The sequence below is a fragment of the Desmodus rotundus genome, chromosome 7 (genome assembly GCF_022682495.2).
Source record: "Desmodus rotundus isolate HL8 chromosome 7, HLdesRot8A.1, whole genome shotgun sequence".
Lineage (NCBI taxonomy): Eukaryota > Metazoa > Chordata > Mammalia > Chiroptera > Phyllostomidae > Desmodus > Desmodus rotundus.
The window spans coordinates 135526075-135549239 of NC_071393.1; the positions used below are offsets into that span (position 1 = coordinate 135526075).

At 47.4% G+C, this 23165-nt stretch overlaps 1 protein-coding gene and 1 pseudogene across 11 annotated transcripts in view; one reads left to right on the forward strand and one right to left on the reverse strand.

The window, feature by feature from the left end:
- Positions 1–720: 720 nt before the first annotated feature.
- The window catches only part of WDR20 (WD repeat domain 20), a 48928-nt gene continuing 26483 nt past the window's right edge, over positions 721–23165 (forward strand). For 8 of the 11 annotated variants that reach the window (XR_011651455.1, XR_011651456.1, XM_024568529.4 and 5 more), the window contains exon 1: positions 721–1023. Coding sequence is in view for 6 of the 11 variants with exons in the window: in XM_024568529.4 (XP_024424297.1) it covers positions 775–1023 (249 nt within the window). In the remaining 5 variants the exon portion in view is untranslated. The remainder of the gene's footprint in view (positions 1024–23165) is intronic. The other 3 variants (XM_071222086.1, XM_071222087.1, XM_045202147.3) reach the window with 2 other exon arrangements.
- Positions 22159–22886, reverse strand: LOC112312006 (phosducin-like protein 3 pseudogene; annotated as a pseudogene).

Below are 23165 nucleotides of genomic sequence, written 5' to 3' on the forward strand. Positions count from 1 at the left end.
ACAGAAGTGGCGACACAACCTACCTTTCTTAAAATCAGCAAACGCTCACTGTTACAGGTATTCAGATATCTGACTTGCAAACACATGTGCTGTGTGCATATATACACTACTCTCCCGCTACCTCCCCTGAAAACCATGGTGAAGCGCAAAAATCAGGTCCCCAAGGTATCTTGTTGGAAACTGACACAGGTCGGTGCCGAGGGGAACCCGACCGTCGCCCTGGATGCCCGAGGAGAGGCCTCAAGGGAAGGGCACCGCTCTCACTCCCTCCCCAAGGCAGAAGAACACTGGGGCTCCAGCGCTCCTCTCGCGGCAGAAGGGGGCGGCGTCCGAGGCTGCTCTGTTCCCCAGATCCTCCGGGTCTCGGGGCTCCTCGGGGCACAGCCGCACAGGGCCAACCTCCAGGATGCCGACCGCAGCCCGGTGGCGCCTTCCCTCACGCTACTCTAGCCAGGCCAGGGCGGTAGACGCCGGCGCAAGACTACCCCGCCCCGGGGCGGAGCCGGCCTTACCTGCACCGCCTCAAGACAGACTCAGGCCGCGCCCAGGGGAGGAGCCTGAGGACGCCCCGCCGCGTGGAGCGCCAGGTGAGCACGCCTGCGCAGTCGGGCCGTAAACAAGCCCGCCCCTTCCCCTCAGCCTGCCTCTGCCGGGCGGGCTCGCGGGTGGGAGGGGCCACGACGAAAGGGCGGGGGGAGAGCGCCAGCCCGGGACGGCGCCTGCGCGGTGGGCGTGATCCGGGCACTCAGGGCAGGATGAACGCTGCTTTCCAAGATGGCGGCGGAGGGAGGAGGGAAGGAGATGAACGAGATTAAGACCCAATTCACCACCCGGGAAGGTCTGTACAAGCTGCTGCCGCACTCGGAGTACAGCCGGCCCAACCGGGTGCCCTTCAACTCGCAGGGATCCAACCCAGTCCGCGTCTCCTTCGTAAACCTCAACGACCAGTCTGGCAACGGCGACCGCCTCTGCTTCAATGTGGGCCGGGAGCTCTACTTCTATATCTACAAGGGGGTCCGCAAGGTACCGACCCGGGCGTCCCCGGGGCCGCCGCGGCGTGGGCAGAAGCCGGGAGTAGGGCGGTGACAGCGGGGACCTGGTTTGGCCGATCGGGGCGGCCTTCGTGCTTACTTTGGAGTGGGCCGGTAACTCCACTGGGGCGCTGCCGAGGAAGGGGGATTCCGGAGAGCGGGGTGGGGGCGGCGCGGGGGGCCGTGGGGAGCGGGGATCCGTCCCGGAGACGCCCAGGCCGGCCGCGTCCCCATCTGGCGTGTCCGTCGGGATCTGACACGGCCAGGGAGCGGGCCTGCGAGTCCCCGGAAGAGGTAGGGTGGCGGTGTGGTCGCTGAGGCGGCTTCGCCTCCCGGGAGGATCGGGAGTCTCGCTCTGGGTTAGAGAACGGGCGGCGGGGGAAGGAAACAGGGGGCGTGAGACTAGGTCGGAAAGGACCTGCCCCGCATCCAGGCCGCTACCCCTGCCTCCACCCTTGCCGCCGCTCTGACACTTCCCGGGAGCCGCTCCTGTTGGCGTTAACACTCGCTGTTCGCGAAAACGCCGAAGGCGGCTGCTGTCACTGTCTCCGCCGGGGAGCCTCCCTCTGGTCCCCGAGAGTCCGGGACGGCTAGTTTCTGCGGCGTGAGGTCGAAGGGACGCGCTCCGGGCACAAGGCTGGTCCTGAGGGTTCCGTGGGAGCGTGCCCAGGCCCCTAGTCCCGGACGCGGCGGGCGGGCCTTCCACGCCCCGTGCCGGGAACCGGTCGTGGCGGGCGACTTTACGGTGGTTCTGCAAAGCACGTAATCATCCTTTAAACACATCTCTTTGAAAGAAGCGCTTATTAGAGCTCTTCTTTCATTAGCAACATGACTTGGTTCTCTTTGAGATCTGTGGTCTTCGACTCTACTCCCGGGAGAGTGAGGGAGTGGACGCGCCTGCAGCACCGAGGCTTGGGCAAGGGTGGGAACGGATTCATACCTGCTTGGCCAGTGTGCAGATAAAGGGCAGGTATGGAAGCGTGAGCATTCTCCAAGATTTAACATATCCGGAACGGTCGAGAATGACGGTGGTACCTAACTGTAGCAGGTCGTCTCATGCGTTCAAGGGGAATCTTCGTGGTTGTGCTTGTAAGTGTACCACTGTGTCTGAGGTGTGCTGTTCCAAGTTACCGACAGTAGCTCGCCTGGCTTTATTTGCTCTCTTTCGGGACTGGAAGAGTGTGAAGTCATTGGTGGTCTGGGAGCAGAAGTTTTAGCCCTAGTCCCACCTTTGTCACGGACTTGTCGGGTGACCTTGGATATTTAACTTCCGTCTGCACCTCTTTAAAAAGAGAACGTTGCAGTTCGCACATTGTAATTTATAATATGAGGGCTGTAATGAACTTTGAAGCTCCGAGACACTCAGTGGGTATAAAATATAGTGAAAATAAGCAGCAAGGCTAACTGTCACACAGGAAGCTGCTGTCCTGACATTGATGCCAGGACTGAATGGATCAGCTTTTTTTCTGGAAATAATTTTAGAATTTTAAGTTAGTAAAGTCTGCTTATGTAAAATAAGTAAGTGCATAAAAAGAAAATGTATTAGCCGTTGTTAGTGTGGGTGTTACCTTTTAAAACAAGTCTCCTTTGAAAGTATGTTGTTTCTGAAGCGTCCTAGTGGGAAGCCGTGTGTGTGGATCCCATAGCTCCGCTTTGCCTCATAGAAGCAGGTCTCTTGCCGCCAAGTATTGACGTAGTGTTTTCTGCTAGTGGAATGCTGTTCCATACACGGTAAGACTAAGAAAGCTTTTCAGAATTACACTAGAAAATTATTTTAAACAAGACAATCGTAAACACGTAAATTTGCCTTTAGCCCCGTAATTAATTTAAGCACTTTAATTTTTTTGTAAAATTTCATTTTGACATAGTAATGTCTTGTAATACATTTGCATTAGGTGGTAGACATTTCAATTCTCATCTAGGCATTGTAATTCAAATTTTTTTTCCATAAATGAATTTGCACTTATTATTTCTGAGTATAAATGGTGTTTATGTGACTATTTTCTGATTTTAAAATAGAGGAGATAGTGTTCCTTAATTAGAAACTAAACTTTATTTTTGGGGGTTAGGAGTTGGTCATTTTGACTATTTTTTTTTTTCATTTTTTTCCCTTGGAGCATAAAAGTTTTACAACAATTGTTCAGATCACTTAGAAATTAAAATTTGCATGAATACATTCAACTTAAATCTGTGTGTAAAATAAATGATCACAGGTCTCTTAAGCCCCAGCTGGGTGGCTTGTTTGGTTGGAGTGTTGTCCTGTACCCCAAAAGGTTGTGGGCTCCATTCCTGGTCGGGGCACATGCCTGGATTGTGGGTTCGATCCCCAGTCGGGCCACGTATGGGAGGCACGTGATTTATGTTTTTCTCTGTCTCCAAAAATCAATAAAAACATATCCTCTGATGAGGATTTTTTTTTAAAGGTCTGGTAAAAAAACTTCCTGAAGGGAGGTATGGAGTCATGTGGAATGGAGTGGACGAGGAGCCCCGAAGTGGAATCTCAGTCCTTTTAAACCGTGCAGATGGTGTTCTAGAGCGAGACAGGACTCGGAGTGCACGCGTGTCACCCCTCAGAGAACAGCAAGGCTGGCGCGTGTGCGGACCCGTGCCCCCGGGTTTTCTCGTGGTGAGGGAAACGAGGTCCAGAAAGGAATCTACAGAACGCTCTCAGAGAGAAGGGACGGAGCAGGCTTCTTCATCACACAGAGGCCAGGTACTCCGACAGAACTTGCCCCAGCGTTTTGCCACATGGTGCCTCACTGAATCTTGATAGTGGTCCTGTGAGGAGAGGACAGCATCTTTTCACAGCTGAAGTTCAAAATGGGGTTTCTGATGGGAGGAGATGTAGTTTTTGTGAATTTGTGTTGCTTAACTAAAGATAATGTGAACACTGATTTTTTTAAAAAAAATATTTATTTATTTTTAGAGAAGGGGAGGGAGGGAGAGAAACATCCATGTGTGATTGCCTTTCGTGCGTGCCCTCCCGGGGACCTGGCCTGCAACCCCGGCATGTGCCCTAGACTGGGAATCGAACCAGTGACCCTTTGGTTCTCAGGCAGGCACTCAATCCACTGAGCCACACCAGCCAGGGCTGAACACCGATTTAATACTGACACGAATCGTTTTCACAAAGATTTGAGTAACTACTATGGTAATAATTATAGTAGGTAAGGTGATGTGGAGTACCCATGAATCAGTAGAACCCTGTGTCTCCCAAAGAACTTTCAGCTACTACCTTTCAGGCCTCTGTGTAGCATAGTTTGTTTTCCTCTTTAAAAAAGAGGTTGTTTTAGGATAAAGACGCCAAAGGTAGCTGGACTGATTGAACCAACCCTTTCATTTTATGCAGATGGGTTTTACATAAATGTGAATGGCTGCCATCTAGTTCTCAGCCTGAACATCACTTCCGTCACTTCCATCATCACTTCCGCAGCAAACCCTTATTTGCATTCCCAGGCTGGGTCAGTAGTTTTCCCTGTTACCTGTTCTCAGAGCATCCTGGACTTTGCCTTTCTAGCACTTTTTAAAATTTCTGATTCTTTGGGTGATAATCTCTTTCTTCCTTCTGACTGTCTCTTCCATAAACACAGCTCCCTTAGAAGAGACCATGTCTTTTCTGCCTTCTTTGTCTTCCTAGTGCCCAGCAGAGTGTCCAGCACAGAGTAGGTCCCTACTGTTTACTTCTTGAGTAAATGATTGACTAAAACATTCATGTCCATCTATGTCCTACTTTAAAAAGATCTTTAGAAGCTGAAAAACCTATTTAATTTTGGGCCCAAAAGTAACACGTGTTTTTAGTAGCTCACATCATTTTAAAGACATTGAAAATTACTGTTAATAGGTTATAAATTTAACTTTCTTATAACTGGGAAGTTGTGTAGCAAGTGACAGTGAAGTAATGGAGAGGGACAAAATTGCTCAGGTTACTTACATCTCCTGTCAAACCATGTTACCTACCAGATCTTCATAATAACAAACAACTTTGTAAAGCTATACATACACAGAATTACTTGACATTCAAGTCAGAGAGTCTTACGCCCCACCTCCTGTCTAGATTTCAGGCTACAATGTGCTGTCCAGAGTGGTATTGAAACAGTTGCTGCAATAGGTGGGGCACGGAATTAGACGGCTTACAAGGCCTTTTCACCTGTTAATGTTGTATGATTCTGTGTTCAATAATTTTTGAACTGTTTATTTATTTTTAGACAGAGGGGAAGGAAGGGAGAAAGAGACAAAGAGAAACATTGACGCAGGAGAGAAACATCAACTGGTTGCCTCTCACGCGCCCCCAACTGGGGACCTGGCCCACAACCCAGGCATGTGCCCTGACTGAGAATCGAACAGTCGACCCTTTGGTTCACAGGCCAGCAGTCAAACCACTGAGCCACACCAGCCAGGGCTCAGTAATTTTTGAATGAACGTAATTCATTTTTCTATTGGGAAGATATCTTCATGTCTCGTATTCATTGTCTACTGGAGTAGGAATTGGGAATTGTGGAGTGTTGTGAAAGCAAGTGGAACGCGTTGTGATTCTAGGTGGTCTTTATGCTGAAAAAAGCTTTGTACTCCCCGTACTGAGATGAAGTTGGGGCCAGAAGAGTCCATTAATAACAGCAAAAATGTTTTTAGAGCCAGAGTTATCCGGGAAGGTAGTGGTTTGACTTGGGAGAGAGGTGATGGTCACTCTGTATGAAAGATACTCTGGCGAGGGCTGCAGGACCGCCTGGTGGTGCCTGAGGAATTCACGCTTTGTGTGGGAGGGTGAACTGGACGGCTTCTAAAGGCCCCCCCGCCCCCAGGCTAGCTTTAGATACCGGACTGCTCCAGAGAAGGTCACGTTCTTCACACCTTTCTCCCCATTTGTAATTTTCACACCCCCTGCTCCCCATTTACAGTGTTGAAAGAGGCTTAGAAGTCTAGAACTTTTTTATATCAAATTTACTTGGAGAAATTTTGTACTTTAGTACGATACGTGTGAAATTGAGTGGAAACCTATACTTTTTCCCCATTAAGGACTGCTTATTGAGTTTTGAAATATTAGTAAAAATTTAATTATTTGACTGTAGAATCTCATATACTGAGGGAAAAGCATCTTAATTTCGCACGTACAGCAGGCTTGAAAAACTCATGTGATACCTTAGTTCTCTTGACCTGGAAGCAGAGGGTGGTGATGAGATTTCGAAAGGCTCCATGGGTGGATATTGGCAATAGTGAGAACCTCCCAGAATATGTCAGTAAATCCATGGGATAGTCATGAATGTCATTCTTTAATAAGCAGATATTTGTGGGGCACGCCTACCACATACGAGTTACTGTTCTAGATGCTGGGTGTAGACAAAGTCCCCACCCTCAGCCTGTCACCTATATTCATTATCGATGAGTTCATCTAGTGACTTACTTTAAGTGTTTGTGCTCTGGTAGGAAACTTGAGCAAGAATCAGAACATAGTGGATTTTGTCACTGACTAGTCTGGCCAAATGCCTAAAACAAATGCCTTGTTTTAAAAATAAATGTGAAGAGTTTTGTAGTCTGGTATTTGATGTCTTAGAGAACAATCTTATTTATATTTAATGATGTTAGTTTGTGCAGAAATATGAAGTATGACCCTGTTTGGTTATTTAGGAGTAGACATCAAAAATAGAAATAACTTTAATTCTCAATTTTAATTTTCAGGACATTTTTAAATTGCCTGAGAATGTTAGTGACAAGTTACCTTATCCTCTAAGAGTGTAAACACTTGGCATCTGTTTTCTTTTTCCCTAAATATTTTATTTATTCATTTTTAGAGGGGAAGGGAGGGAAAAAGGGAGAGAAACATCAGTGTGTGGTTGCCTATCGTGCGCCCCCTCACTGGGGACCTGGCCTGCAACCCAGGCATGTGCCCTGACTAGGAATGGAACCAGTGACCCCTTGCTTCACAGGCCAGCACTCAGTCCACTGAGCCACACCAGCCAGGGCATGTTTTCAATAATAAAGTAGAAGGAATGTCTTGGTTTAAAAAAAAAATCCTCACTCATCAAGTGTCTGTTGTTAGTTACAAGGCACTGCTGTCTGCTGTGGATAACTTGAAGACAAATTAAGACATTGCAGGTCCATAAGGAGCTTGCCTGTTTGTGCTGATGGTTGTGAGAGTGGAAGCCTGTGCTCTGCATGTGGCACAAGCAATGCAAGTGTCAAGTGGAATTAAGGAGTAAAGGTGAAGTATTTCTCCACCTGGTAGGAGAAGAATGTTGGGCTGGATTTCACATAGATGACTTGCCCTGAAATGATGTGTCCAGGTCACATACTTGTAAATTTTAAAACTTGTGGCCTTACGTTTCTAATTGCAGACATGCTTCATCTTCATTTCTTATTGAGCTTTAGTTGGCAATTACTCTTGTCGTTTAGCATTTTTTAACATCGTAGCTTCTCTATCATTGGTTGTGACTTGAGTAATGTTTTGCATTGTAAATTGTATTTTGTAATGCGGATTTTTAAAAAGTTGGGTAGATTGTACTAAAAGCATGCCAAATCAATCTGTGCTATACTTTATCTTGTTTTGTAGCAGTCAGAAAGTGGAATTAAAACTATAGATTTCATAAGAAAGAAGCAACAAATTCATGAGGAATGAATTTATAAGGTTTTTATATTTTAAAAGTAAGAATAGGAGTAATTTAACATGTCCTCAATAACTGTGCCGTAGGCCAACCCTGTGACCCGGAGCTGGCTCACAGGCGGCTCCCTGCTGTGCTCTGCTTCCCTCGCTGTAGCGCTCCTTGCTCACTGTGATCTGCGTCCCAGAGGCCCTGTCCTGTCTTAGTGTTTCATTTAGTAAACGTTCATTGGTTTTGTGAGCAGCAGTGCACTAGACCAGGAAATCAGAGGATGAGACATGATGCCTGCCCTTGAGAGGATTGCCATGTAGCCAAGGAGCCAAGACAGTCACACGCCCATTCATCCCATCAAGACTGATTGACCGCCTGCTCTATATTGTTGTTGGGGCAGAACCTCTGCCATCGAGGAGTGCATAGTCTGGTGGACTAATAAATGACTTATTCAGCTAACATGCATCGGACTTGTAGACCCAAAGACAGATCAGACTTAGTCCCTGGCCTCCGGTGCCTGCAGTCCAGTGGTGAGATGTGCAGATGGTATCTGTTATTTTCAGCAATATTCACTTACTAGGGCTTTTTAATCTGAATAGAATTTGGGGGGTATTATGTCAGTCTAGATGGGAAGAAATACATCTTTATTTTACAACCTCTACTTGAATTTTAACATGTCCTCCAATTGTGAATATAGGCAACCAGTCACAGTAGTAACAGACCGTGACTTTCTCACCAGTGAAAATCACAGGTGTTTGCATGTCACATGACGGTTTTTGCAGATGTAGCAGATATCATCTACACTCATCACTGCTTTGAAATTACAGTCATTCATGGGGCTGCTACTAGAGCTTGTTATTCTTTATGTGAAGTAAACCTTTTTAAATCCTAAATTTATTTAATACAGTGTAGCTGAATTTTAATATGATTGATCTCCTTCATAATCTTTTATATTTAAAAACATTATTGTGAGGAGTCCATGGTCTAGGAAGTGTGAACACCCTGATTGGATAAATCTTGGCTTCCTTTTTTTTTAAAGAATTTATTTAGCCCTGGCTGGTGTGGCTCAGTGGATTGAGCGCCAGCCTGCGAACCAAGGAATCGCCAGTTAAATTCCTGGTCAGGGCACACACCTGGGTTGCAGGCTGGGTCCCCGGTGGGGGGCATGTGAGAGGCAACCACACCTGGATGTTTCTCTCCCTCTCTTCCTCTCTCCCTTCCCCTGTGTCTAAAAATGAATAAATAGATAATCTTAAAAAATTAATTAATTTTTCTGATTATTAAAGCTTTATAATCACCCACCAGGGACCCAGCCCACAACCCAGGTGTGTGTCCTGGCTGGGATCAACTGGTGACCCTTTGGATCACAGGCTGGCGCACAACCCACTGAACCACACCAGCCAGGGTGGCTTCCTTGGTTTAGGAAGGAAGGTGTGAGTGCATGGAAGAAGGGTTGCTGGTTTCCCATCCGCCATGAAGAGGCCTCTGTGGCCCCTGTGGTGGTTTTATTACTTAGCATCTATGATCTAGAACTCTAAGTTGGCCATGCCGTGCGCTTGTGTTCTCTCTCTTCCTGCTCTCCTTTTTTGCCCATTCTGCTTCACAAGACTCACAGTGTTCCATTGGGTCCAGATAGTGGATGATTACAATGTAACATTTGTCTCCCTTGCAGTGGGAACTTAGAGAGACTTTAACAAGGTGACATTGGAACTGAGTTGTGCTGGGTGGCCTAAAGGGTAGAGCAGCAGTTCTCAATCTTCTTCCTGGCACACATAAACTAGTTATTACAATTCTGTGGCACACCAAAAAATATATTCTATTTTTTGCTCGCCTGACAAAAAAATAGGTATGATTTTGATTCATTCACACTGGACAACTGTTGTTGTATTGGCCGTTGTCATTTTTAAATTTGACAACCTAAGGTTAAAGAGGTCAGTGCCCCTGACAAGTCAGGTATTGCATGTTCTAAACATTCTTGCAGCATACCCATTGAAAATCGCTGGCATAGAGGATTCTAAACCAGGAGACTGAGAAGCCCAAGGCCTAAGAACATGGCCTTTCTCAGCTCCTTCTGCAGGCTGCGAGCTGCTCTGGGAGGGCTAAGGGTTGTGGGAGGCTTGCCGGGCAGGGCCTCCTACCCCAGTGGCAGTTGCTTACAGGATGCAGTCGTTTACTGCCTCCTAGCTGCCAGAGCTCTTAGTGCGGTCTGAATTTTCTAATGGATTTTCTTCCTTTTGGTACTTCTGAGATGCTGTACTGCAGTAGTGTGTCTGCCTCCTTTAGGGTTCCTAGTGCATTGTCCTCTTTCAGGACCCAAGTCGGGAGATCGTATCGCCACCACCCTCACAGGACTTTCATCTCTTCTCAGTGACCTTCGCTCCTGCCGGACTGTCACTCTTCGAGCACATGTCTGTCTTATATGCTGTGATTAATCATTGTAACCACCGACCCCTTGCACTCCTCTGTTCTAACCCTGGCTAAATCTAGTCCTACAGTAAACGTTATTTCCTTCATCTCACAAAAGAGGGGGAACCCTTTCTGCTCACCCCCCACATTCCCTGTGGGTCCTCTGCCCAGGGTACTGTTCCATTTCTAAGCTACTTCTTAGAGCTGAGCTCCTCAAGTTTTCTGGACGCTCAGAATGTGGCCCACAGACCAGCACCGTCAGCATGTCACCTGAGGGCTTTGGAAGCACAGAGCGTGGACCTACTCCAGACTTCGCCAGTTGGAAGCCGTGCTCTCAGAGCCTCCCCGCTTGGTCCCTGCGCTCACCAGAGTCATTGGTCTTTGTTAGCGCTCTCTGATTTTTCACTGCCCCTTCATGCTTATTCCAGTCAGGTTATCGGACGTCCCTGCCATCTGTTTTAAGTGTACAAATTCCGTGGATTTTAGGGAATTTACGAAGTTGCACAACTGTTACCATAATCCAGCTTTGGAGCAGAAGGGATTGTTTTTAAATTTAGTTTTGTGTAAGTTTCATTTATGCTAGCCAGTCAGTTCCAGAGGTCTGCTGTGCTTACAGCATCGTGTTGAGCTGCCAAATGGTTCTCTGCCCTTCGCCATTGTTAAGAGGGTAGATCTCAGGCTAAGTGTTCTTACCACGCCAAACAAAACCAAAGGGACACGGGGAAAACTTTGAGAGGTGTCAGGTATGCCTGTTACCTTGATCGTGGTACACGTTTAATATGTGCAGCTCTTGGTGTATCAGTTATACTTCAGTAAATACTGTATTTAATTACATAAAACATTTAAGTGGTTCCAGCCTCATACTAGAAAACTGTCAGAGAGATCTCACTTCCATTTCTGTCTGCTCCCTCTAATCATTTTATCTGTTTCTGACTCATCCTTTTATTGTTACAAGAACAAGATGATATTTGAGCAGGAATTTGAAGGAATTGAGGGAGCGTGCTGTGTATGGTATTTTGTATCTTGTTTTTTTTCCGCTTAACGATACACGAGTATATTGGAGATCTTTCCATATTAGTAAGTGGAGCGCTTCTTCGTGCTTTCTTTTAATTGCTTTATATTCCATCCTGTGGATGTATCATAATTCATTTCAGTAGGTGATTCTTGATTGTTAATTTTTTATACAGGTGGTGCTGCAGTAAGTAACTTCACATGCAACTATTTTGCAGAGGGACAGGTGTGTCTGTAGGGTTCATTTGCAGGGCAGGCGCTGCTGGGCCCTGTGTGATTGATGGGTGTCATCAAATCGCCCTCCGCTGGGGGGGGGGGGCGTGGTTTGCACTCTGACAGAGCGCCTGCCGTACTGCAGCCTCACCCAGAGGGTGTCATGGGACTTCTGCCTTTGATCTGTTAGGTGAGAAACCAGTGTGGTTTTTGCTCGTTTTCCCCTAGTAACAAAGGAGGTTAATCATCTTTCTGCATACTAAGAGTGAAATGTATTTCTTTGTCTGTGAACTGTTTTATATCCCTTGTCCATTTTTCTGTTGAATTGTTGGATATCCTGATTTTTTAAAAAGGAGCTCTTTATGGATTAGGGAAATCAGCCCTTTGCTATACGAATTACAGATGATGTTTTTCTTCCCAGTTTGTCTTCTGTGTTGTGACTTTGCTGGGGGGGGGGTGTATGTGTGTGTTTTGTTTTTCTTTTAAGATTTTATTTATTTTCAGAGAGAAGGCAAGGGAGGAGAAAGAGAGGGAAATATTGATGTGAGAGAGAAACATCGATGGGTTGCCTCTCCCACATCCCCAACCATGGACCTGGCCCTCAACCCAGGCATGTGCCCTGACCAGGAATTGAACCGGAAACCTTTCAGTTTGTGGGATGATGACCAACCCACTGAGCCACACCATTCAGGGTTGTATGTGTTTTTGCCATGAAGAATTTTCTTATTTTTTGTAGTTAAATTCGTAAGTTAAAATTTTCTTTTATAAACTTACGGGTAATTTTGAGCCACAGCTTTACCGTTTAGGTGTTAACCAATTGACATTGTCTCCAAGGTTTAAATAACAGGGAAAAGATTTACATTTTAATATTTGAGATTAGGTTTAACAATTTTTTTGGAAGCAAGAGATGAACATTAGAATGTGCTGTGAAAGGAGCTGTTGGACAGTGACTTACTAGTGCTTTTTATGGTTTAGCAAACCTTGAATATGTATTATGTTAGGAGTGTTTTGCTTTGCAAATAACAGGAAACCCATCTCAAACTAGTTTAAACTTTAAAGGGGATGTGTTGGCTTATGTCACTGAAAGTTCCAGAGGCAATGTGGGCTTCAGGTGTGGTTTGGTGGGGGTGCCAGCCCTGTTTTGCTGAGATTTGCTTGGTTTTGTTTTCCACTGTGTGTCAGTCATCCTGGCTTAGGTGGCGTTATGGTGGGAGACACGGACCAGAATGAGAGCCAGTATCCAGGATGAGAATGAAAAGTTCTTCTTGTTACTTTCTTGGAAGAATAAGGAAGACTGTTACATAGAAGCCCCCAGCAAACCTCCTTCTTTGATTCATTGCCCCAGATTGGATTCCCCACCCATTCCCGTGGCCAAGGAAACATTATGCACTGGCTGCCCCAGTCCTGGCCAACCCACACCTTTTTCAAGGGGATTGGATTACCCAGCACCCTGACCGCTCTGGAGCAGTGGGTGGATGCCAGGCAGGAGAGTAGATCCGTGGGCAGGTAGATGCTGGGTAGGCAACTGAGACGGGCACACCGTCCTGAGGGCCTAGCACTGGGTTAGTACTGGGGACTCAGACATAATAGACACAGCTCTTTGCTCAGGAAGAGCTTGTGGTGAGATGAGTCAGAGAGTGGGATACAGGGTGCTACTGGCACGTGGGGCATGGCCTGGGCTGCACGGTGGTCCCGCACGGTTTGGAAACCTCTTCTCTTGGCTCTTGCTGTTTGACCACTGCGAATGTCCTCCCAAAAGTTGTGGAATTTGTAGTGTGACTCTCTGTCACCCCCCTTACCCTGTGAATCTAGAGGGTGGAAACCATCTCACCCATCAATGTCCCTCGTGGTTCCTGTGCCTGGTAGGCACGTTGTGTTTGATTTACATGAATGAGTTGGTTGAGATTATAGTCCTCTAAGGGCTTCCCTGAGTAAGTTAATCTTTCACATCCCTATCCCGGCCTGCATATGGTCAGTGTTAGTTACCAGCTCACAGGGATGGTGTTGGCGGTGCCATTTGCATTGGTTGAAAGGCTCTTAGCCATTCATCTCAGCCTCAGATCTTGTACTGTGCAGAGTTTGGGGTTCTCCCGGGAGGAGGCTGTGTCTAGTGTCTTTTTTGCCTCACCTGGAGCTGGCTTTGTTCAGAAGCTACGTCGTCCTTATCCTGGTGTCCTGGAAAAAAGTGCCCCCTCCTCTTTCCGCTTAATTGTAGGGATTGCACAACTCCTCGCATTGCTCTTTCTCCCTCTGTGTTTTGGAATAGGTGTACATGTAGTTAGCAAAACTGAGGGCAGTCCCAGCTCAGCTCGTTAAAGAATGGTGGGCGTTATGCTCAGGACGTTCCCTGATGTGGCAGTTTGTACTTCCCAGAGAGCTCAGGTCGCGGGGCACAGGTTGAGCTGGAAAAGCTTCGCAGAGTCCCACTGCCAGACTGCGCAGTGCAGCCCTAGACCAGGTGCAGGCCCATTTGCCACTCCCTTGGCGTCCTTTGGAGCTTCTGCCCTTAGACCCATGCCACCTTTCCCTTTCTTTCTCATGACTGTGCACGGACTTCCTGGCCGCCTCTGCTCGTTGACGGCTGTGGTACCTGCCTCCCAGCCTTCCTTTCCACTGGAGTTCTGCTCTCCTCTCACATGGTTTCATGTGCACCCACGGCCCATCAGCGCCATGGCTTCCGTCAGTGACTTCCTCTAGTTCACCTCTGGCTCTCTCTCTCCCCCATGGTGGATCTTCTCCGCTCATGTGGCTTCAGCTCCAAAATTGCTAATTCAGGTAGAAACAGTTGTCCCTCTGCTCCCATGTGACCTTGGCTCCCACTGCTCTAATTTCTCCGGGACACTGGGTACTCAGCCTCATGCTGCCAGGTCCACTGGCCACCACGAGGCCCACACTTCCTTGACCTGTCAGCAGCATCTGACACCGCTGATCATTTTCTCTTTACTGAAACACTCCTCGTTGTGACACTTTAATCTCGACTTTCTACCTTTCTGGCCCACATCTCTCAGGCCATTCACGAGTTCCGCCTTTGCCTGTTCTTCTCCTCCACCTAGTCCTCACTGGATTTCCTTACGACAGCGCTGCTCCCTTTCCTGCTCCCGTTGTCAGTCTCACTGTGTCTTTGTCCTCTGTGCCTAAAACCACTGATGCCATTTCTCCCCGTCAAGGAAAAGCTGTTATTGCATCAAGTTAATCCAGTGGGTATTAAAGCTGGAATTCATTAGCAGGGCAATTAAAAGTGAAGCTACATGTGCCCAGCAGAGCTCTGCCACTGCCTTCCAGACAGTGACTTCGGCCAGTCCCTTCCTCTTCTGTTGCCATTTGCTTTTTGGACCATCTAGCTAGGGTCATGGGTCCTGGGCATCACTGCGTTGGAACTGTGACTGTCGTTCCCTGCAGGACCTGCTCCAGAGCCAGTGGGGCACTCAGGTTTCTGCCGCCCTCCGCTGCTGGGCTCAGTCACCAGCTTTGGCTTGAGCTTCTCATTCATATTTTAACTTTTTCTTGAACTGACTTTGCAAGAGTTTGTCAATTAAAATATTTTAAAATGGATTTTAAGGGAGAGAGAGGGGGAAAACATTGATTTGTTGTTCCACCTATTGATGTAGTCATTGGTCGATGCTTGTGTGTGCCCTGACTGGGGATCCAGCCCACACCCTTGGTGTAGCAGGACAGAGTTCTAACCAGCTGAGCAACCTGGCCAGGGCCTTAACATTTTGTTCAAAGAATCAACTACTGGTTGTTTTTTTTTTTCTGGTTTGTTAATACCTGTGTTATCTTTATTATTATTTCTTTAGGTTTCCTCTGTTCCTTTTCTAGCTTTCTGAATGGAAAACAGGTTTTCAGCTTTTCATATGAATAATGTGCTCAAGGCTGTAGAAGTCCCGCTAGGTATTGCGTTAGCAGCCTCCATGTGTTGGATACACAGTGATGTCATTGTCATCGGGATCTAAATATTTTATTTCCATCTGTATTCCCTTGAATTTCTAGGCAGATTTTTTAAGATTTTCTATTCATGGTGTTTAATACTGTTCTTTTAAAAAATTTTTTTTGTTTGTTTTTTTAGAGAGGGGGAGGGAGGGAGAGAAACATCAGTGTGTGGTTGCCTCTCACCCCTGCCCCCCACCCCGGGACCTGGCCTGCAACCTAGGCATGTGCCCTGACTGGGAATCGAACCAGCGACCTTTTGGTTCACAGGCCGACACTCAGTCCACTGAGCCACACCAGCCAGGGCTAATTTTGTTCTTGAAAAACTTATTTGCATTATATAGTCATAGAGTGTTTTTTAAAATCAGGTATTTAAAATATGATAAGGCTTTTTCTGTGTGACCTAGTTAAAATGTTCTGTGTATTTAAAAAAAAAATCCTCACCTGAGGATTTGTGTAACGGGGAAGGGGGAAAGAGAGAGAAACACTAATTGATCGGTTGCCTCCAGTATGCGCCCGCAGGGATGAAACCCGCAACCCAGGCACGTGCCCTGACTGGCAGTCGAACCCACAACCTTTTGGTGTATGGGTCAGTGCTCCAACCCACGGAGCCACACCAACCAGGGCGTATGTGTGCTTCACCTAGTCTTTAATGCCCTTCACATTGTCCATTGCTCTGCAGTTTCTATGGCTGCTTTATTTATCAGTTCTGGATAGGTGTGTTGAAAATCTCACTGATTGTGAACTTACCCATTTCTTTGTCACTTTTAGCTTTGTATTAAATTCAGAATCGTTAATCTTTTTTAAAATTTAATTTAACTTTATTATTACTTTTTATTCTTACCTGAGGGCTTTTTATTTTATTGCTTTTAGAGAAAGAGGGAGGGAGAGAGAGAAACATCGATTAGTTGCCTCCTGTACATGTCCCTACTGGGTATAGGACCCACGACCTAGGTGTGTTCCCTGACTGGAAATTGAACCTGCCACCCTTTAGTTATAGGACGATGTTCCAACCAACTGAGCCACACAGGCCACAGTTTTTTTTTTAATTAAAGTTTTTTCTTCATTGACTTTAGAGAGACAGGAAGATAGAGAGGGAGAGAGAGAAATATCAATTTGTTGTTCCCCTTATTTATGCACTCATTGGTTGATACTTGTTCGTGCCCTGATGGGGGATCCAACCCACAACCTTGGTGTATCAGGATGACACTCTTACCAACTGAGCTACCTGGCCAGGGCTGAATCCATCTTTGTTGTATATTGTTCTTTGTGTTGGTATATTTTTCATTATCTCTGTTTTTGCCCAAAATTCTATTTTGAAGATTGGAAAATCAGTTTATTTTTGTTAGTATTTGCATGGAACATGTCTCTATTCCTTATTTTCAACGTACTTATGTAGTTTCATTTTCCGCGTGTCTTTCAGGTCCTCTTAAATGTTTTCATTGTTATTCCTGTGCTTCCCGCCCCCCACTTGCACTCCCCCAGGAATTCCTGTTGCCTTCATCTCCAGAGTTTGTCTTGGATGTGTCTGGTTCTGTTGTCACTGCCCTCCCCCATCCCACCTGGACCCCGTGCAGCCCTCTGCCTGGTCTCTGGCTTTGCTGTTGCTGCCTTCTCATTTATTCTCTGCCTAGTAGCCAGAGTCATCTTTAAAAACGTGCATCTGGTGTTCACCCCCAGGCTTGATATCTTTCCATGGCTCTTGTTGCTTTTAGCATTAGAAACAGTTATTAACATGGCCGCCTAGGCCCTGCAGGAGCTGGCCCTTGCTTATTACCTTACTAGCCTCTCTTAGCTTCGCTACATCTTTCTCACTCACTGGCTTCCTTCTCATTCTTCTGACAAGCCTTACCCTTCTTGCCACGGACTCTTCTTATGTGCTGTTTTCTTCGCCTCCCCTCTCTTCACGTGTTTCATTCCTGCTCCTTCAATTCAAAGCTTAGCTCATCTAACATTTTTGTCTAAGCCTCTTATCCGGACCCCTGGTCTAGGTCACGTCTCCTGTTAGCCTCTGGTACATGTCCGCTCTCTAGTACATGTCATGATAGTGATAAAATAATGGAATTTGAAATTTAATGTCCCTCTCTCCCCACCCCCTGAACTGGATTACAAACTCAGGGAGGCTGATCTTATCTGATCCATTGCTGAACTCCTTTCATCTAGCTCAGTGCCTTTAATGTGTTATAGGCATGCTGTGAATATTTGAATGACTGGACGAATGTATAAGTGACTTTGACGTTTGTTTAGTAACAGTGGGTAGATTACTATGGTGAGCATATTGTCTTGAGTGTAGTTAGTAATTGATTAAATATTTCAGAGGATCAGCCTCTGATCTTTCTCATTTCTGTCCTGAGATAATGTACTTAAATAATAGAAGCTGTTATGTGTACCCCATTTCTTTGTACCCTCCCCCTCTCCGCCTTCTCTATACATATTTCCCACACATACATCTTACCTTAGCACTGGCAACAGGGAGATGCAAGAAAGAAAGCTGAGAAAGCTGTTGAGTTGAAAAGGTTTTCTCAGGAGGAAAGCCTGCTAACTATTTAAATCACCAGTAAGGTTGGCACATGGGAATATTTCTTTCACCAGTGTCAGTGTAAAGGAAAGACCCCTCCCCCCTTAAAGAGTAGGTGTATTTATGGTAAAAACTTTGGAAAAACCTTACCTCCCACAGCTTTTCATGTTTTGGTGTTTTTCCTGCCAATCTTTTTTTTTCTTCTGGCTGCCAGCCCTTTTTTGGCAGTTGGTTACACCTTCTAAAATAACGTGGGTTCCTCGTGCCTGATAGCGTGCCTGGCGCCACTGCGATGCTCGTGTTCAGAGAGTAACTCCAAGTATGTGTTTTCTTTTCAGTGTGAAAACCTGCAGCTTCCTGATTAAGTCTCTACATAAGCATTGCTTTTGTCGAAGGTGTGCATGACCTGAGAGTAGTTGAGCTGACATGAAGGTGCGATTTTTTGTTTACCTGTGTTAATGAGCCTATTAGATCACTGCAGAAAGCTGCTTGGGCTAAATACTTTGGAGTCACCTGTGAGTTCTTTTTTTCTCAGTCTACATTCACTTCCTCAGTAAAGCCCGTTGGCTCTAACTTAAAATACATGCAGAGTCGGATCACCTCCCGTCTCCATGTCCTAGTCCCGGGAGGCCTCTGCTCACCTGGCCCTCGCAGTGGTCTCCACGGGGCTCCCCGCTTCTGCCCTTGCTGCTCACTGTGTCCTGGAGCAGCCAGTGACCTCTTAAACCACACGGGTCAGGTTGGTTTCCCTCACGGCTCACACCTCTCTGATGCTTTTCTATGTCACGTGGGGTGAGCTCTGGTTCCGTTTGGAGGGTCTAGTGCCCTCTCTCTCCCCGCAGCCCAGGGCACCTTGCTTCTGCTCTTTCTCCTTCTGCCTCCATTCTGGCCGCTGTGGCAGCCTTCAGGGCCGCGGGTATGCCCTTGCGCCTGACGGGAACCCTTTCCCTGGGTCGCCACAGGGCTGCCCCTCGCTGCTTCACAGCTCTGCCCACGTGGGACTCTGCCAGCACAGCTGTCTGTCACCCCGCCCGGAAAGGCGTCACCATCAGCCCGCCACCTCAGCCCCTCGCTTCCCTGGCTTGCCTGGCATTTCTCCATCGTCCTCACCTCCTCCGAAGCTCCCTGACTGCTTGGAGGCTGGCAGTCTCCCTGCTGACGTCCCGTGGGCCCCGCTGAGACCCGCCGCAGTGCCTGGCCCGTGGGTAGAGCGCAGGCAGTGCCGCTGAGTGGGTGGTGGAAGGAGTGGCTGAGTGACAGGTCTCCATTTAGGACTTAGGTTTTCTGGCTTCTCCTGGACAGGTCTGATTTCTTAGGTCACCGATTCCCGCGGCTCAAAACTCAAAGGGCACGACAGAGTTGTTTCTCATAACGCTGCCTGTCCTCAGAAGTAACTAGTGTTAAGTTCTCATGTATTTTTCCGGACCGGCCTGTGGTGTTGCAAAATCACAGATGTAGTTCTCCCTCCATTAAAACAAAATGCCCATTTTAACGTTTGCGCTGTTTCGTACCTTGTTTTTAGCATGTATCGTAACGTGTTTGAAAATAGTCTGTCAGTGTGTGAAGACCTTAATTTTGTTAGGGGTGCATGATGCCCCATCGCCTGGCGGCAGCACCACAGCCCCCCCGTGGACGGTCGTCCACTCCGTCTGCGGCCCACCTTCTGCTCTCGCCAACCCCGCTGCAGCCAGTGCCCGTGCCTGGGCGTCCTGCTGCCCAGCGGCTCGTGTGTCTGAGGGAGGGGTCGTTGCACGTTCCTGGGAGGGAGGTTCCTGGGAGGGAGGTGCCGGGCGGGCGTGTCTGCGGCTTTGAGAGGCGAGGTGGGGTTGCCTTCCACAGCTTGCACCCACCTGTGCTTGCGGCACAGCACGCTGTTGCTTCCTCTCGGCCCATTTGCCAGCTCAAACTGCTGCCCGCCGCAGCTCTGTGTTTCTCCCTCTGCGAGTTACGTGTCATTTCTTATCTTTAAGAGCTCTTTGTATTTCTATTCTGTGAGTTGTTCGTGCACTGTACCCATTTCTACTGGGATTTTGGCTTGTTTGTTCGTTTTTAGAGAGAGGGGGTGGGAGGGAGAAAGAGAGGGAGAGAAACGTTGATGTGCCAGATACATTGGTTGGTTGCCTCCTGCACACCCCTAACAGGGGACCTGGTCTGCAACCCAGCCACGCGCCCCGACCGGGGATGGAATTGGAGACCTTTCAGTGCCCAGACCCGCGCTCAGTCCACTGAGCACACCAGCCAGGGCTTTTTCCCCTACTGACTTGTAGGAATTCTCTTTTATGTGAATTAGTCCTTAATCCATAATCTGAGTTGCAGGCATTTGGTTCTGTTTGTCGGTTGACTTATGGTTTTGCTTGTGGTGATTTTTCTAGGTAGAAATTTTGTTTTATTTTTTATAGAAAAATGTATTAACTTTTCCTCATCGCTGTGGGTTTGGGGTTATGCTTAACCCTCCTAACTTAATTTTTAAGTGTGATCATGGTTTCTTCTTGTACTCCTGAGGTTTCGTTGTTTGCGTTTGCTCTCTTTTTGATACTGCGCAGATTTATTCTGGTGTAAGATGTGAGGTGGGGTTTCAGACCTCCCCTTCCCTTTTTGTGGGGAGCAAGCAGTCAGGACTCCTTGATCTCTCGTGTCTCGCATGGGGATAATCTGTGAGCAGTTTTCTGCTGAGCGTTGTGGTGGAGACCAGTGGGCCACGTCTGGTATATTTTTCGGTATAAGTTGTGGTTATCTTAGCAGTGCTAACTAAAAAGAGCGGATGAAATGCAGTGTACTGGTGAACATTGTTTTGAAACAGTGTTTGGGTTTTAAACAGATTTCCTGGAGTTTTCATTTGCTAAACAGAGATTGATAAGATCAGTAATCATGGATGCAATGACAGCTAGTTAACACCCAGCGCTGCACCTGAGGAGCATGTTTAGTACATTATGTAAAATTAAAGAAAGAAGTTCTCCTCTCTCATCCGAGCGACTCCCGGTTGAGGCCTCTTCCCTTGACTAGTGCCAGCTGGTAAAGAGGTGGGCTTCATGGGCGTGATGCTCAGGAGGCTGTGTTTCTTCTGCCTCGTAGGTGCCCTGTGTGGGCTGTCCTCTTGCAGAAGGACAGCTCTTGTCTGTAGTGATGGAGGGTGTTTGAGGACCACCCGCACCAGAATCAAGATGGTCGGTCTCTCACCGCGTTTGCTTTCCCCCATTTCCACGCCACGCAGCCTGGTCCTACCTGGGGTCCCATTTCTGCTGCAGCGCCGTTTTCACCACAAGCCTAACTTTCCCAAGATTTGTGACGGCTCACGCTCCTAAAGCATCAGACCCAAGCTGACCGTACCAGTGGCCTCTTCAAAACCTCTCTGTCCCCATTTCTGTGATGAACGAGGTGGCCAAGTGGACACTTGCGGCCCCTGCACACTAGTTCTGTGTGTCTGCTAGACTCAGTTTCAAGTGCCACCGCACACCTGTGCCTATACCATTGCTGAAAGGCCGGCTGCTCACGTGCAGGGAAGCCGTCTGGCTTCCTTCTCTTCCCCGCGGCAGTGCTTGTCTGGCGTGCGGCCCTCGCCCAGCACCGCCGCTGCAGTGTCTGCTCGGCACTGGTGGAGGTGCAGGGCCTGGGCCTGCTGCTGGCCAGCGGACGAGAACTGGGGTGCGCGCAGCCCAGAGTGTGCTCGCCTTGCCAGCCACGTGACTCTGAGGCACCAGCGATGGAGACCTACTGCTTCAGTGGGTCTGGTTCAGGGCTCTCCCCGCAGGACACTCTCAGCAAGTGCTCAGTGATTTTTTAATTTGTAGATTTTATTAATAGCCATTGATTATTGATTAATTTGCATATCATCCCAGCTACTATTTATTCAACACTTACTGTGTGCTGGGCACTAAACTAGGTGCTTTCACAAACACAAACCCTCTCTTGGAGCTGGTGCTGACATTTCCCACTTTGTACAGATAGGCGAGGGGAGGCTCGGAGGGGCAGAGCAGCTTGCCAGCGCTGCACAGCTGCGAAGTGTCAGTCAGTGTCCCCCTGGCATTCCACACTGCCTTCCGTGTGGACCCTGGGTTCTGAGCACACGTGGTGTGCGCCCGGCACATGGTGGGGGGACAGGTGACTGTGACACCCACTTTTCCAGATTTCTCCCGTCGTCTTAACCCGTTCACTAAGTGCAACCTTTCAGCTTTTTTAGAAATGGAAACACAAATAATTTAGTTCCTTTTCTTTTTTCTTTTTTTTTTTTGCCGTACCAACAGTTGGTTTTTATTTTAAGAAAATATTAATTTAAAAAGACTTCTAAGAAATTCAATAGGATTCCCAGAAATGATATTTCTGAGATCTATGACATTTGAAACATAATTATAAAAGGCTAAAAACCAAAGGATTCATTCCTACTTTTTCCTTTTTAAAAGAATCCAGACACTTTGCAACATCAGGAAGTTCAGCATGCTCGGCATCCCCAGCGCAGCCTCAGTCTTGCTCCTCATGTGCGCGGAGCACCGCTGTCGACGGGTTTCTTAGGGTTTTCCTCCAGGTCCGTCTTGATTGCTCCAGACTCAGACAATTTCCATTCCAAGTCATCTCTCGTCAGGTTCATGCCACCAAACACTAGAGGTCCAATAAACTGAGCCTTGATATCACCTTCCAGGTAAACAAATATCGTGGGCAGACTCCTATCAGGATGGTTGGGTATGCAGGTTGTCGAAATGGCTTTGATGAACTTGGCGTCAGGAAACTTCCTGGCAAGTCCACTCAAGTGCTGGTTTATCAGGGCACAGAGGGGAATCCCTTGTTTGTAAAGGTGCAAGATCACCCATAAGCCCTGTCCAGCTTTGGTAACTTCCTGAACATAATCCTTTCCTGAGATCTCCAAAACTTCTCCAAATTTACTCTTCAGTTTAGTTGCTTTCCACTCAGCCAGTCTCTGCTGCCTGTACATTTCAATAGCTCGTTCATCTTCCTCATTAAATTTGTCTTCATTTTCCTCCAATTCTTCCAAAGTCATATCTTCATAAGTTTTCACAACTGACTGCTGAAGGATTCGCTGTTCTTCCTCTTCCGCCTCCTTTTCCAGTTCATTCAAACTTTTCTTTGAGGGCAAGATGCCCTTTTTGCGTAAGATGTCATTCCACTCAGTGTCTGCGTTGGGGTCCTGCATCTTGTCTCAATTGCTCAAGCCTAGCCGGTCACGGCGCCCGGGCCCCTCGGTTCTCTTCTCTAGTTCCTTTTCTTAATACTCATTTATTTACAGTACATCAGAGAAGGGGGCACTTTAAGGGCATCATCCACCCTCCACGTTCTCACGTGTCCAGCCGCCATGCTGCATGTGCCCCTCAGCACGTTTCTCAGAAGCTCACTTGTACTTGTGATGAGGTACAGACTGGCATGCTAGACATCTCTGGCCTCTGGACTTCCCTTTACAACCTAAGGAATGACGCGGCGCTGGATTTAGTGAAGTCTGAAGCGGCTGGGAGAAGTACCTAATTGTGC